The 14581-nt window shown below is 45.0% G+C and overlaps 1 protein-coding gene and 1 long non-coding RNA gene across 16 annotated transcripts in view; one reads left to right on the top strand and one right to left on the bottom strand.

Annotated features, from left to right (window-relative positions):
- The window catches only part of LOC106015797 (uncharacterized), a 39913-nt gene that overhangs the window by 7031 nt on the left and 18301 nt on the right, over window positions 1-14581 (top strand). For all 8 annotated transcript variants that reach the window (XR_005266733.2, XR_011810015.1, XR_005266728.2 and 5 more), the window contains exons 3-8: window positions 946-995; window positions 1173-1431; window positions 5462-5692; window positions 6437-6568; window positions 8367-8449; window positions 13284-14295. This is a non-coding gene — a long non-coding RNA (uncharacterized lncRNA). The remainder of the gene's footprint in view (window positions 1-945; window positions 996-1172; window positions 1432-5461; window positions 5693-6436; window positions 6569-8366; window positions 8450-13283; window positions 14296-14581) is intronic.
- The window catches only part of LOC101791401 (dual specificity protein phosphatase 13B), a 26823-nt gene continuing 12512 nt past the window's right edge, over window positions 271-14581 (bottom strand). For 5 of the 8 annotated variants that reach the window (XM_005015720.6, XM_013096003.5, XM_072039525.1 and 2 more), the window contains 3 exons: window positions 4263-4470; window positions 2915-3135; window positions 271-1409 (listed from right to left, as the gene is read on the bottom strand). In XM_005015720.6, coding sequence (XP_005015777.3) covers window positions 1183-1409; window positions 2915-3135; window positions 4263-4470 — 656 coding nt within the window. In that variant the 3' untranslated portion in view covers window positions 271-1182. Of the gene's footprint in view, window positions 1410-2914; window positions 3136-4262; window positions 4471-9762; window positions 10185-14581 lie in introns of those variants that run through there. The other 3 variants (XR_003497890.3, XR_003497891.3, XM_013096007.5) reach the window with 3 other exon arrangements.

Here is a 14581-nt window from a genome sequence, read left to right as displayed (position 1 = left end):
TGTGGTACCGGGAATGCAAACAACTGCCATCCCCGAGCTGGCTTTGTGCTCTGAACGTTTGTCCACTGGGAACCGAGAGCCAGATGTGCCTCTCATAGTTTCCAGGCAGCACTGATCCATCAGATGACAGTAGCTATTGAGCACTCCTATGGTGGCCCAGAGACACAAAGATGAAAGTCTGGCGCCTGTCAGCACCTCCCTTGCTGTTCCTGTGTCCCTTCAGTTTTCACTTGAGTCCCCTCACAAAAGCAAATGCCACAGAACACGATGTTGCAATGCTAATGGCCTTTATTTCTGAGAAAGAAAATCATGAGTTTTATGATGTTGAACTGCCAGACAGATTTGGGATCCCTTGAACTTTGTTGTCAAATTCCTTCCTGCACCCACTCCCACTGCCTATGTGGCTGTTCGGAGCCTCAGCTTGGAACCCACTTTCCTCTTCAGAAGCATTTTCCACAGCACCTCCTGGATGAATTTTACTAGGGAAGATGAAGAGGATTTGAGTGCCCTCTTGAACAAAGATTTTTTCATGAAAGAAAAAAAAAAACAATGATTATTTGATGAACAGTCAAAAGGAAATCACTGTAAATAGACTTGGAATCATTTCTTTAAGAGTGGCTTGTGTTGTATCCCAGCTGCTCTGCCTCTAAGCAGCCTCTTTACCCCCAACTCAGGGGCTCCACCAGTTGTAAAAGCAAGAATTAACTAGTGCCAGATTCAAGTCTCAAAATATAAACCATTTTAGATATGGAAAGCAAAAGGGGTGGGGGGGAGGCTGATTCATAAGAAAACTTCTGAGCATTATTGTAGCATAAATAATATGGCATCTTTCACCTCAAATAGCCTAACACTTCATAAAGTGATATGAGCTTCACTCGTTGCTGAAATGCAGCTATTTCTGAAGTGGAACCTGATATCTTTTTTTTTTTTTTTTTCTTAAACCAGAAGAGCAATGTTTTAAGGTGGAGAGTGAAGGATACAATACACAATCAACTGTAAGTATAATCTAGGATGGTGTTGCAAAATGGGAAGATCAAGTAAAATGTACTTTTACTAATAACATGCATTCTAGTGTATCTTAAACTTACATCCTTAGTTTGCAATTGTAATACATTTGAAAGAGATTTAGGAAACTCAAGTAATGTTTTGTCTTCTTTCTTTCTTTCTTTTAGGAATACTTTCTTATAACTTTTTGCCAGCAGATTCTCTGTTTCCTTTCCTCTCTTCATTTAATTTAATGTCCAAGTCTCGGAGCTGGCTGAGGAACCCTGTGTTTGGGCAGATGTTTCTGTGAGAACCCACTGTTTTCAGAGCATCCACGAGTGTCATGTTTTTGTGGATCATCAAAAAGGCAAGCACTAAGGATGCAGAGCGGCTTACCCCCATGGCACAATGCACAAACACTTTACCTGCAGAAAGAAGAGACATGAGGTGAGCAGGCTTTAGCATTTCTAAAGTGAAGGGAATACAGAGAGGACAAAAACTACAAGACATGAGTTGGCAAAGTAGCTGTGGTGTTCAGTGGGTACTCATTTTTTTGTAGATTACCTAAGATTGTGCTATAGATCGCAGCTGAAGTGGTATTTCGTACTGAGTATATGCATCCAGCTTAGGCCTTTCAGTATTTAGCAAAGAGAAGAATGCCATTTACACAGCTTATCTTGATGTTTAATAGCACTAGAAAGAATGGACATAAGCACTGAAGGTAGATACTGGAAATGGAGCATTATGAATGTTCTTCCCTGACCAAAGTTATTGCATGATGGACTTTTTTTATGTAAGATTTCAAGAGCGCTGTGGAGAGGTAGAAGACTAAACACCCCCATACTGACATGTATTTCAAAAAGTTGTTGCGAAGTTAAACATAGTTCAAGAGCCTCATGTTTGCATTATCCCCCTGCAGGCTGCATAGCTCCTGGGTGCTTTTTGGGCTGACAAAGCAGTGCGCAGGGGATCTGCTGGCCATTACCCTGCAAGAGAGGCCTCCAGTCCCATGAGGAGCTCTCACCATACAGGAGAGCAGGGCTGAGGAACCTAGGCTGGCTTCTCTGCTCCCAAACCAGTTCTCATCCAAACTTTCTGGGTTCTCAGATACTTGTTCCCAGATTAAAATAGCCAAAACTTTCTGTGGAAGGAGACGCTTTCTGTGACAAAACACATTAGTGTAATTTTTTGTGGAAAAAGGAACGGTTTTGGCAGAAAATTTTGGTCCAGCCCAGACTGTGATCATTGACAAGTCCCATAAACTCTGTAGGACAGTCTGCCTATAAAAATGGGCTCGTAACTTACTGTATCTCAGCAGCCCAGTGTGAGCTATAACTAGGGATTTAATAAAGCACTCCAGCGAAAGCAGCAAGATCTCACAGCCAGAGTCGGAGCAAGCTCTGGAACAAATGGAAATTATGATAACTAGGCCCTAATCCAAACTCTGCTGACAAAAATTCAGCAGGCTGCGGGTCAGACTCGTAGCTTGTGACTTAGTTCATTAACTTGTGCTGCTTCTCTAGCTTAATAGACAGCCTGGACCAGGCTCCGGTTGTGTGAAGGACTTTGGCACGTGCAGCCTGTCAGCCAGTGCTCCCAGGTGCCAGCGGGGAGCAGGCACAGAGCTGCCTCGCGGTGCGGGGCCTGAGCCTCCAGGCTGCAGCCCTGGCCGGGGTGCTGGGGGCACAGACACAGCAAGCAGGCCCTCGGACTTTGCCAGGAGGCAATTTCTGCAGGGTGGGCATGGGGCTGCCAGCCCTAGCTGGCAGCCACCTCGTCGTGGCCACCTCCTCATGTGCTATGGAGCAGCAGCCCCATCTCCTGTCCTCCTGGCCACGCTCTGCGTGTGCTTTCACAAGCCCTATTAGTACAATGGGAGGCCCCATTGGCTCGCATTGAAGCTTCATCCCAAACCTTTCCTCTCTCTTACCTCCTGAAGTGTTTAAGGCTTTGCCTATGAAATTGGCAGCATCGTAGAAGAAGATACTTAAATCAAAGGAAGGATCATCAAATGCTTCTACTCCGAAGTACTCTATTTGCAGATCTTTGTAATATCTGGCTCCCGTGTTGATACTGTATGGTCCATCTGCTGCATTAAGGATGTGAGTAATGTTGAGGCTTTGAAGAGTAGTTTTGCACCTCGCAGCCCACCTGTTGAAAGATGCGAAGGGTTCATTGGCAGCACGCCTAACATTCTGCTAAAATATCGTGGTTTAACGTTGGTGCCTGCTCCCTCTAGGGAAGGATGCAGGAAATGCAGCCTGCTTACAGCACATGTGAAGAAGCACATAGCAAATGAAAAATGTGGTGTGGTGGTATGGAGAGCAGCGTGAGTACAGGCTTGCCTGTGGTATACTGGTAGCTGAGCAAATACTTCCCAGCAGTTAGCCCCTGGGAACACTGCTTACTGTATAGAGCGGTCAAGATTTTACTTCAAATACTTGTTTAATGAGATCTGCAGCTAATCTCTCACTCGTTGTGTGCGTGGGTGGCAAGGGCGAGAACCCTCCCAGATGCAGCACTTTGTTCCTGGTTTGGACACGAAGCGGCTCTGTCATGCTCACCAGACAGGTTCTCCCCCTTTCCAGCCATAAACTAGGATTGAAGTTATTCCATAAAGCTGTGCTCCTTGACTGATGTATATATAAAGAGGAGGAGAAAGGGTTGGTAAACATGAGCTGTTGTTATGGCCATCTGATGATCTATGTAATTTGCGGTAATCTAAATAGGAGGAAACAGCACTAAATAGAAGTAGTCATGAGTATGAGGTATTTGCATGAAAAATCCTGCTTAATATTTTCAATTTTACCGCCTTTGAAAAGAAGTTTGGATTTGGACTGCCAAAATCCTTACTGCAAATTTTATTTGGGTCCTTGTCCATCTGGCTCCTGATCCTGCTGCTCCTGTATTTGAGTAGAAGGCTACTGTGGCCTTGTCTGCTGCCCGAGAGCTCAGTTCCCAGGGCAGATAATGCTTCTCACAGTTGACACTAATTTGGGACGGGTTCTTTCTAGACTTCTGTCTAGAATACAAATAATTCTTACCCTGCCAAAGTCTGCTGTGGTTCACAGAATGCAGAAAACACAACTCAGACTATAAATTACCCTTTTGTCTGTCATGTTTTTCATGACATTCAAAGTCCTTGTGTTATCAGTTTTGGAAGCTTGTGTTGTAAAAACATTCCTACAGACCCAACAGCTGGTCCCCAGTGCACCACATCCCTTCCTTCTCCTCCCAGGGACTGATAACAGCTTAATAATAGGACCATATGTTCTTACGCATCTCCCAGGTAAATGTTTGGCCAGACTTGGTCCACGTGATTATCCGACCCTCCTCTGAACCAAATCAGCCGCTGGAGGTCTGCTAGCGCTGGTGTTTCGTAGGAATCTGGGCTCCCTGCACTGCTGGTTGGGGAAGAGTCATCTCTGGTGTGAGGCATCTTGCTCCTCTCTTGCACACACTCGGTTTGTCTCAGAGACAGCTTTTCTGAAATGAATTAAGAGGAAATTTTCATACAGAAATAATATTCCCTAGGAAGCAGTCCTGTTCATTACCCTCCAAATAGCATTACATTATTATAACTGGTGTGTGCAGTAGGGCCTGCAGGTGTTGCTGAAAGCATCCAGAGAGCAGGATTGACTCTGTGGTATGACTCTACAGCATGTAATTCATCCCCTGAGGAGGCTGCAGCATAAGACGATATGATTTAATTTCTTGTCAAGTAACGCTGTTGAAAAAGAACGTCCTGTGCCACCCGAACACAACATTGACTGAAACTCGTAGGTGCAGGTATTATTGCTGTTACTGTAGCTCTGATGAGTGTAATACAGGAAAGCTCCAGCACTTTGTGTTGGAGAGTGTTTGTGCACACTTGCTTCTTGCTACTTAAAACTGGAAGTTTTTGAAAGAATGAATCATTGGACTGACTTAAACTCACAAGGCTTCTAGGGCCAGGGTGGAAATCTTAGGATGTGTATATAAGACATATTCATACGGTGTATATGTATAAATACATAAAATATGTGTGTAGAGTTATTCTTTCATTTATATGGATGTATTTATATACACACATGCAGATCTACATGCACACATACAGTTATATATGTATGTGTGTATATAGGTAGATACAGAGAGAATTTCGACTAGTTTTCTGTATATCTCAGGTGAATGTCCCTGAACACTCATCTATACCAGTATACTTATGTCTGTCTGTCTCAGTCTCTCTTCTGGGAGCTGTTCCACTTTGTATAAATAAGGCGATAGCTATTTTGTCTCCAGAGAGAGGCTGTTTCTCTCATCTGAAGGGTAGGGCATTTACCTGGGATGTGAGGAAAAAGAGCATATAAATTTTGGAAAATTATGAGGCTGAAAGTTCTGGCTTTGTTGCCATTAAGAATCCCAACTAGGACTGTTTTGCTCCCTTACAGAGCCTGCAGTAGATCCTGTGCCCCTTTTACAACATTGTTTGCTGTTTTAGACCCAGGAGGCTCAGTCCAGCCCGAAGCAGAACTCTATCAAGAGCAAGAGTTCAAAGGCATCCAAGGAGGCCCTTCTCTGAGACTTTAGGAGCATTCCCCTGCCAGGATCTCATTATCTGGAATTGCTGTTCTCGCCTCCAGAGAACATTGATGAGCTTTGTTTGGTTGCTTGTTGGTATTAAAGCCATTATCAATGTGGGAGCCACATGAGAACTTGTTCCCAAAGTGAGGTGGGTGGCCTGTGTTTATTTTGCAAAAGGTTATGTGTCCAGAATAGATCTTTGGAAGTCATCTAGTCTGTCCCCTGCCCCACAGCAGCAGCAGCTAGATGGATGCTGTTCCAAAAGCCCAACAACAACTTTGTCTGAACAGGCAAGTGTGTTATTTTAAACAGCGTAGGCTGATGAGAGGCATAAGCAGAAAGCAAAAGAGGATATCTTGTTGCTTATGGAAAAAAAGTAGTTCAGATGATGCAAGGCATATTATTGATCACACCACATATATTCCCGTGACCTCAGACTAAATTTGTTTTCCCCACTCCCCTCTCCCTCCTCCTCCCCACAAATGTTAAGAGCAGCTACAGCTTTTTGTACATTCCAATAAAAAGGAAGTCTCCCTGGGGTAACTACTTAATAAGCAAAATATGAAAAGCACAGTAAAAATGGTGGGGGAGATGGAAAAAAGTTAACTGGTTTTTACCTTTAATGATGAAGGAAAAGAACTACATATGAGTAACTCAGGAAAGTAAAGAAGGAATAGGGAAAAAAGCCTACAAATTTTTCAGGGCATGTAACACCAAGAGCTTTAATAAAGGAATATGTTGTGTGCTCCCAGCACAGATTAGCATGAAGAATAGCACAGAAAAAGATAATGTGCATTGCCTTACATGTTACACTGCCTTGCAGAAGTCATGCCCTGTGCTTGAGAGCTACTGCCAGCATTGTTGTGATCTCTTTGTATTTTCACTGATACAGAACGTTAAGCTGGAGCAGTAGAAGGAAATCAAGAGCTCCTACATCTGGAGATTCAGAAGACCATGGACTAATTTCCAAGGAGCATGTATGACTCTCAGACGCTGCAGATGTTAAAAAGCTGAAGTTGTGGAGGTAAGCAGATGGTTCCTAAACTTTCATTTGTCGTAGCTCCCCATTGCTTTAAGCTCCTGTTTAATCTGTCAGGTTGTTACGGTAATGGAGATGATTTGCAGGGAGAGGGGAAGAGGTGGCATCGCTAGGCCTCTTGTTCAAGACCTGACTTTGGGGAGATTCTCTTGGCCTGCTAGAACTGAGATCTCTTGGTGATGGTGAAACTTAACAGGCGTCTCCAGCCGTTGCAGCCAGCAAGGTGCTTTGCAACAGAGCTCCCTTTCATACAGCAATCCTCTTCCCAAAAAGCGCGTCAGCGTTACTTGCTTCCTGTGACTAATAGCAGACAAGTGAGCTCCTCATCTCAACGTGCAGCACAGCTCCTCCCAGCCATGCCGCTCCGCTCCGCTCTGTGCTGGCCTTGAAATTGAATGACTCCGCGGGGCCTTCAGGATAAGCTTGGAAATAACTATACCAGATGATTGGACTAATGAGGAAGGTAATATGAAATTTTTAATTGAGGACCAGGGATTTTGCTGAGGGTTTTCTCCCCACCCCCTTCTACTTCAAGATACTGCAAAGTTAGCAGAAGTGCTGCCACTGATCACGTTACTCTACACACTTCCCCCTCTGGGTGGCTCGCAGAAGCTGCTCTAGCTGGAAACAGTAACTGGAGGATGGCACAATCCTTTGTATCAGGAAGAAAAATCAGTCTTACAAGGTCACTAACACTTTCTGCAGAGATCTAGTCCATGCAAGCTAGGGAGCATTGTACTTCTTCCCTCCCTTCCCTTTTTCTTCTTCCCACTGTACTAGAAAAAATTGCCATTTTCTATGCAAGATAATTTTTTTTCTGGCAAAGAAAATAAATGCACAGCCCCCGCTGACTAGAATTGTCCAAAGCATTTAACAGATTTGTGTTGGACTTGCAGATTCCAGTCTTACAAAACTCAGCAAATTCCTGGGGGGGGGGATGGGGGAAGAGGAAATATTCCAGTATTGATGGGGTTGAAATAGTTCGTTTTCGTATTTCAAGAAAAAAAAAGTCCAATTCCATTTTTTCTATTAAGAATTATTTTTTGTTTGGGAGTTTTATTTTATCATTGCATAAAATCTTTTCAAGTATGAAAACAAGATGAAGTGGCTTGTTCCTGGCTGAGAAAAACACATTTTGTGCAACTAAACATGCACACAGACTAATTGAGCAGCCTTCACGTTCACTTCTGTGATGGGGAAGGCCTGATGCCATTTTGCCATGGTTGCTTCCACGTCTCCTAAAGCCTGAACTGAGCTGCAGAGAGGCTGAACATCTCTCTGAAGTCCCAAGAGGAGCCCATGGCAGGGCAGCAGCTGAGCCCCAGGCCCTGCCGTAACCACCTTCACGTTATCTTTCCTCTGTCTCTTGTGTTAGCATTTCTCAGCTGGCCTGGCTCTGCTTGTGGCAGTGATGACAGCCTGGATGGGGACAGGTGTCTTTCAGTAACAAGGTCTTACATTAGGTGGTTGGTAGCCTCAGGCACTGCAGAGCACTGGCTTTGGGTGGACATTTGGTTACCACAATAGCGCAAGCACTAGATAACAGTAACATGACACAGAAGGCTCCAGCAGCCAAATATCCTAAACTCCCTGAAACAAAAACCAACAGACGAAATGGTGCAAAATACTAGAGAACGAGATCAGAATATAATTTGCATGAAAAACAAACAAAAAAGGCATGATGATACATTTTTAAATTGTTCTCTACCCTGTTTTTTTTCTCTTTTTCTCTGACCAGGCATCCCTACACACATCTTTTACACTCCTTGTGCTTTTCTCTCAGGTAGTGCTTAACACTATGGCTCTTTGTCCTCCTGATGGAAAAATCCAGATGGAAAGAAGCGTGGTTCACAGGGAAATGATCGTGTAAGTTGAATTAATCTTTCAGATACTGTAATGTGAAACCTGATCTTCTTTTTTGTTAAGAAGACCCAATCTGTGTCTCTACATTTTGGCCAGAATCCGATGCTAAGAGAACCCAGGAGTCTCCTGAGGTAGAGCTGAAAGCCTCATGCACAGAAACAGGCGCATTTAAAAGCAATAGCAGAGTTAAAACAGCCAGATGGGAACCTAGCAGGCAACTGAGGGGGGAAACTCTCTGTTTTCCTTGCAAGCCTACAGGGGCTTGTTTGCAGGAATTAGAATCTCTCACCAGCAGTTCGCTGCAGCTCTAATACCAAGTGGTATTGAAAATGAGAAGCAGGTTACGGCTGATGGTTTAAATGAGGAACCTATGGGAATTTTGAAATGAGATCCTGGACTCGTCTCAGTATAGACCGCGCACATGGCAGAGCAATATTGCTTTCTTGGCTGACTGCATCATATATTATGGCCTTTTATTTTGCCCACGTTCAAACAGCGGGGAGCAGCAGAAGTTCATTGCTCCTGCTTGCTCCTTAAACCCTGATCTGCCTCACCAGAGGCAGTGCCCCTGCCTCGTGGAAAGCAGAATCAGTCCCTCAGCCCCCGTGCGGGTATGTGTTCAATGCAGCACTGTATTAATGCCATTTCCATTATTCTGGAGTGAAGAGAAAAGCAGAATGTACAATTAAAGCTCTGTTGGCTTTTTTTTTTTTTTTTAAGAGAATTTACTGCTCGGGAAAGATGCCAGATTGAGGGCTCTGGCAAATGCAGCCCTCGCTTTAAGCATTGCACTGGGGAGGAGTGGGGCGCAGCCCTGCCAGCCACCCGGTGCTGCAGGTGTCTCCAGCCCTGCGCTGCAGCAGCGCTTTGCTGGCTGGGGAGAGCCCGAGCTCCCACACCTCTTCCCTGCCCCGTCTCTGCCCAACGCCTCCATTCACGCCTGGTGTCTGTGGTGGGGCCCAGTGGCTCCTCCAAAGCGGGCTGGAAGAGACCAGCTTTTGCTCGCGAGGCACCAGAGCTGGGCTGAGGGGCAATGATCTGCACATGTTGTCCCAAGACCGTATCTTTCCATGGGGAGAGAACCTCGGTGGTGCCCCCAGCCCCGTCCTGCCTCCCCCAGCCCTCCCCTGTCAAAGCCAGCAGCCCTGGAGGTGGCAGCTCCTTGTGCCCAGGCTTGTGCTGCAGCAAGGGATGGAGAAATGGGGCGTCCTCGCTGCTTGCAGTGACAGGCCCTGGCTGTGGCAGGAGGGCAGCTTTGACAGCTGCAGCTTCCACATTCAAAGGAGAAACAACGAAAAAAAAAAAAAAAGCATTACCTTAGCAGCTGGCATCTCTGAGCTATTCAGTACGCCATCCCCAGCAAGACAGCGCTGCCCTCCACAGGCTCCTACCATAATTTCCGACTCAGCTGTAGATACCTGTCAAGCCTAGAGTGATGCTCTCCCCTTTGGCTCTCTTCTGGGGCACTCCTGTCCAGGGCACAAATGCTAGGATATAGATTTTTTAAAAAAAAAAAAGGAAAACCACATCCTACTGTTTCTCTCGACACATCTTGACCTGATTCTTGCTTCTCCCTGAATTAAAATAGCTGTAGTTTTAAGTCCCACCGCCAGCAGTCATAACTGTGCTGTAGCCGGGAGAGCAGCAGCCCGCCATGCAGATAACTGTTTCTAATAGTAGAAACTTCGCCCTCATCTTATGTAAGGCCAGGAGTGGAGCAAAGCGGCTGCGGCTTGTGACGTGCTCGGGCTGAAAGCTTCCTGGGGCAGCCCGTGCCCCGAGGGCAGAGGAGCTCCAGCCAAAGCAAGAAAAGCAGAGTGACCTTGATATTGATAACAGCTCAGTGAGCACTGCCAGCCCCACGCTGAGGTGTCATCGGTGTCACAGGCTGTCCATAGGTGAAAGTTACGGGCACAGTATGCGCCCATCTGACACAAATGATGTCGAACAGATTTTGAGAGGGGGAAGGAAAAAAAGCCTGGCAAGCTTCAGGAAAGACAAACAAGGATGTTAATATATTGCTATTAAAACAGGCTCTGAAGCAGTTGCCCTTCTGCAGGCGGTATGGATTTGTATGACTGTGGATTAAAGATTTTTTTTTCTCCTCGATTTACTCCTCAAATGATTTTTGTCTGACTGCTGCTGTCAATACAAAATTGACGACGCTGTCAAGCTTGCAAGATTTCAGAGTATTTGAAGGCACGAGTGAAGGTTTTTGATATTCCTCAGTCACTTGGCACTGGTATCTTTGAGCTGCCTGTCTCTCCCTACATTTCTAATGTCAGCAGCAAAGTGCTTTCCCTTGCCTTCCTTGCCTTGCCTGAAAGGGTACATATGAGAAAGGCATCTTTTTATAAAGTTGACAAAGCTGTACAAACTCTTTGCAGTAGAATAAAGAGCAAAGAGACTTCAAAACTCCACACTTGAAGATCTATTTTGGCACTTACATTTTTTTCAGGGAAATTGTAGAGTTCTCGAGGGATGCTCTCAGCTTTGTTGGGGTGAAGTTGAACATCTTTCCTTCAGATTTTTAATTGCTGACTTTAAACAGATGATTTGTTTTTTGATTAAGTCTTGGGCATGGGGCAGATCTGCCCCATGCCCAAGACATGATGTTGGTGTTGATGCCCCCTGAGTCTTGCAGTGTTGGGCAGGGCAGGGGCAAAGGTGGTTGTGCTGCAGCAAGTTTGGGGAGTTGCTTGTGCTTTTTCCCACCTATATTTCATCAGGTTTTGTGCTGTTGTTTTTGCAGTGCTGGTTCTTGGTGATGCTTCGCATGGGCTGTAGGTCAATGCCACAGCTGGTAGGGTGGGGAGGGAGGGTGAGCCCCAGCAAAGTGCAGCCCCGTGGCTCCCAAGGGACCAAGCACAGGTAGCCAGGAGGGGAGCAGCCTTGCTGGAGGTTGTCCTTGCTGGAGGTGATTTGTAATAGATGCTTTGGGAAAAGGCTGCAAATTTCAGTCCATTTTCCCAAAGCAAATCCCAGTGCCTCCAGCACCGCCCTGGGAAGGCCGTCCTCTGCCTGAGAAAGTCGCAGTGAGCAGGAATATGTTAAGGATTGTGAGCTCCTCAGGTACAGTGGTAATGGGAGCCATCCCTGCACTATAAATAGCATTAACATCCTTTCTCTCCGGTGCCTGGCATCCAAAGCAGACATTTTTGCTGGTGCTAGTGAAAATGAACAAAGCTTTGAAATGCTCTTATTTATGTGCTCTTTGCAGGCTGGAATTTTGTGAGTAGCTTTTCTTACTGACTCTGAATTTTGAGTTCATTTTAAGGTGAAATATTGGATTTTTTGTTTAGGATTTTTTTCATTTTTTATTACCATATGTTATTTTCATATCTTTAGTAAAACTGTGTGAGAAGAGCTATTGTGAAAAGAGACAGGGGATCAAGACTAGCTATTTGCAAGGGACTTCTGCGTGACTGAAGGAAAAGCCAATTAAAAAAAAAAAAAAAAAAACAACCCACAGGAACCATAATTTAACCTTATATGCTTTCTTAACAAAATATTGAAAGGGGTTTATTTTAGAATTAAGAAAATCACATAAGGTGTTTTGGCATGATTTGTGGTGTTTACATTGGGAGATCAGAAAGAAATAATTGTTGCAGTAGAAGGAAAATCCTTGCGTGCCTATCAGACAAGGAAACAAAGATGTCTTTTGTCAAGGAACTCCAAAGACCCAGGAGCAAAACTGGCAAAAGGGACTTCTCTTCACAATACTGATTGTATTTTCTATAAAGTCCTGTTATAAAACCGCAAAGCCTCACGTGCCATGCAACTCCCCTTTGCTTTCCGGGCAGTGAAGAAGCAGCAGGCCTACAAAGCAGACATTTTGCTGTGGGATAACCACAGGAACACTGCTACTAGACCAGCTGGTGGGGCTGGAGGAGTTAGGTAAGCCTTCAAACACACAACAAAGGCTATGTTTTTTTTCACTTATGCCAACTACTGTATTAACACACTACCTTTAGTGACAACCTTTGCCTTAGACCAGCACAGCAGCACTGCTGCGATTGAAACGCTGTTTTTCTTTCATTTTGCCAGAAGATGGCAGAAGAAAGCAATCTTGGATGTTTTAAAGTAGTGTATTCATGGCTTTTAGAGAGAGCGGTTACTGTTGTACAAGAAAATGCTGTGGTTGGATGGGAGAAAAATGTGAAAGGTACTCGATTAATTAAATTGGTATTGACCTGAGCAAATACATCAAACGATCTACACTGTATCCTTTCCTATGCAGGTTTTCTGTATGAGAAAAGCATGTAACAGTGTTCAATTTTCCTAGGCACAGTGCAGTTTGGCCTGGATTTGCTCCAGTGGCAAAATCCGTTGTAACAAACCAGGCTCCAAAGATAAAGAAACCTTGCAGAAGTTGTTGGGCATCAGTGCAAGTTAACAGGCCGTTACTCCTCAGGGAGTTATTTCCAAATGACAGCCCAGCACAGACCCTGGGGCCACCACTCCCCACCAGGTGCCCCCACTGCCCAGGCGCCCACAATTGCTGTGTCTTATAACCAACTGGAAACGTTAGATGGAGCCTGCTGCTGACTTGAGTTTAGTTCATGTCAGAATTGGGCATCAAGGTAATTTATCAGTGGCATTTGTGGTTCGTCCAACATGGGGAAAAGCTTCCCAACCAGGCAAGTCACACTGCAAACCCAGCAGCAGCAGGCCCACGCCGTAACCTTGCCATCCAGCCGGGGCGTGGTGGTGGGAGAGCCCTCTTCCAGAGCCAGCTTTCCATCTCTTGTTCTTCCTTTTCTTTGTTCTTCTTTTTGCAGGCTTTTCCTTTTCCTTCCTTCCTTCTTTTTTTTTTTTTTTTTTTTTTCCCTCACAGCCTGAGCTAATCTCTGGAGCTGATGGAGGCAAGGTGCTCGCTGGGTGCAGAGGGGAGCAATTAGGGAGTTTTGTAATGGGACCAGACCTTCCATCCATAATTAAAAGCATCACAAAGTTTAGGAAGTAGTTAATCTGTGGAAGGCCAAAAGCTGGAGGCGATGCAGCGGAAGAATCACTCCTACATCGTCCAGCTACTTATGCTCTCTTCCCCTAGACACTGCTCTGGGCTGATGGAGAAGATCAGCTAACCAGACCTTCAGGTCTAACCTGCCTTGGCACCTTTTCCATGTGTCTTATGAAAGAGGTGTCTACAATACCCATTACTAACTATTGAATTATATAACATGGGCACTAAACATACCGCATCTGCTTCCCAGACTGTGAGGAACATTTATCACTATGAAGGAAGATTCATTTCTTAGCACCAGCAAGGAGGAGGATGACAAAGGATTGGGAGTGGAGAAGGAAAAGAAAAATGTTTAAAAGCAACTTTCAACTGTTGTGGTGATGAGGAAAAACAGCTGAAGACAGATGCCTTTCACCTGGACAGCAACACCCTCGCCCAATGAGATGATGCTAAGACACATCCCAGTGCCCTCCTCCCTCAGGATTCTGATCCTACTTGGCTTTTTAAGGTATCATGCTTTATATTGTTCTGTTTGGTAAAAGGACTTTGTTCCCAGGTTGGTTCTGTGCTTAGCAGCAGGAATCAGCTTCACCTTGTGAGGAAAGCAAGTGATGGAAGCTCTGTGGCTACTGGCAACACCACAAGCGCACTGACAGCATCCAGAACCCTTCTTTTGTCCACCTCAGTCACAGGGTCCCACCTGCTATTTGGAAGTGGATTAAGCCTTACTGAAAATGAGTAAGCTTAACAGAAAACAAAATGACTTTGAATCTGCCTCATCTAGAATGTCCTTCAACCTGGGTCCTTTTGCTACACTTCAAACAACTGATCATCTCAATCAAAGCTCCCTCCAGGATATACTGAATCCTCTTCTGGAGACAAGGTGAGCAAACACATACCCCTTACATGTTGAGGTTTTAGTAGATGTGGGTATATGGGAAAACAACACTGTAGACACCTCTTTCCCTTCTATGCTTAAAAGAAAAATCCTCCTCTGACCCTCCTTTTAGCATTGAAGCATTGACTTCAAATGTTAATTTGAAAGCCCTGGGTGGAAGGGATTTTGCAGTGTTTTCTGCTGGGTGAGGTGTATATACCAGAGAAAGAAAGAGCATCCATACAGGTGAGCTCAGAAGGGAGGAAGCTCCTGCAGAGCCAATACAGCCATG

This window comes from Anas platyrhynchos, chromosome 6 (genome assembly GCF_047663525.1).
Source record: "Anas platyrhynchos isolate ZD024472 breed Pekin duck chromosome 6, IASCAAS_PekinDuck_T2T, whole genome shotgun sequence".
Classification (NCBI taxonomy): Eukaryota; Metazoa; Chordata; class Aves; order Anseriformes; family Anatidae; genus Anas; species Anas platyrhynchos.
The sequence above is the reverse complement of the archived record's forward strand: the minus strand, read 5'-3'. Positions and strand labels throughout refer to the sequence as shown.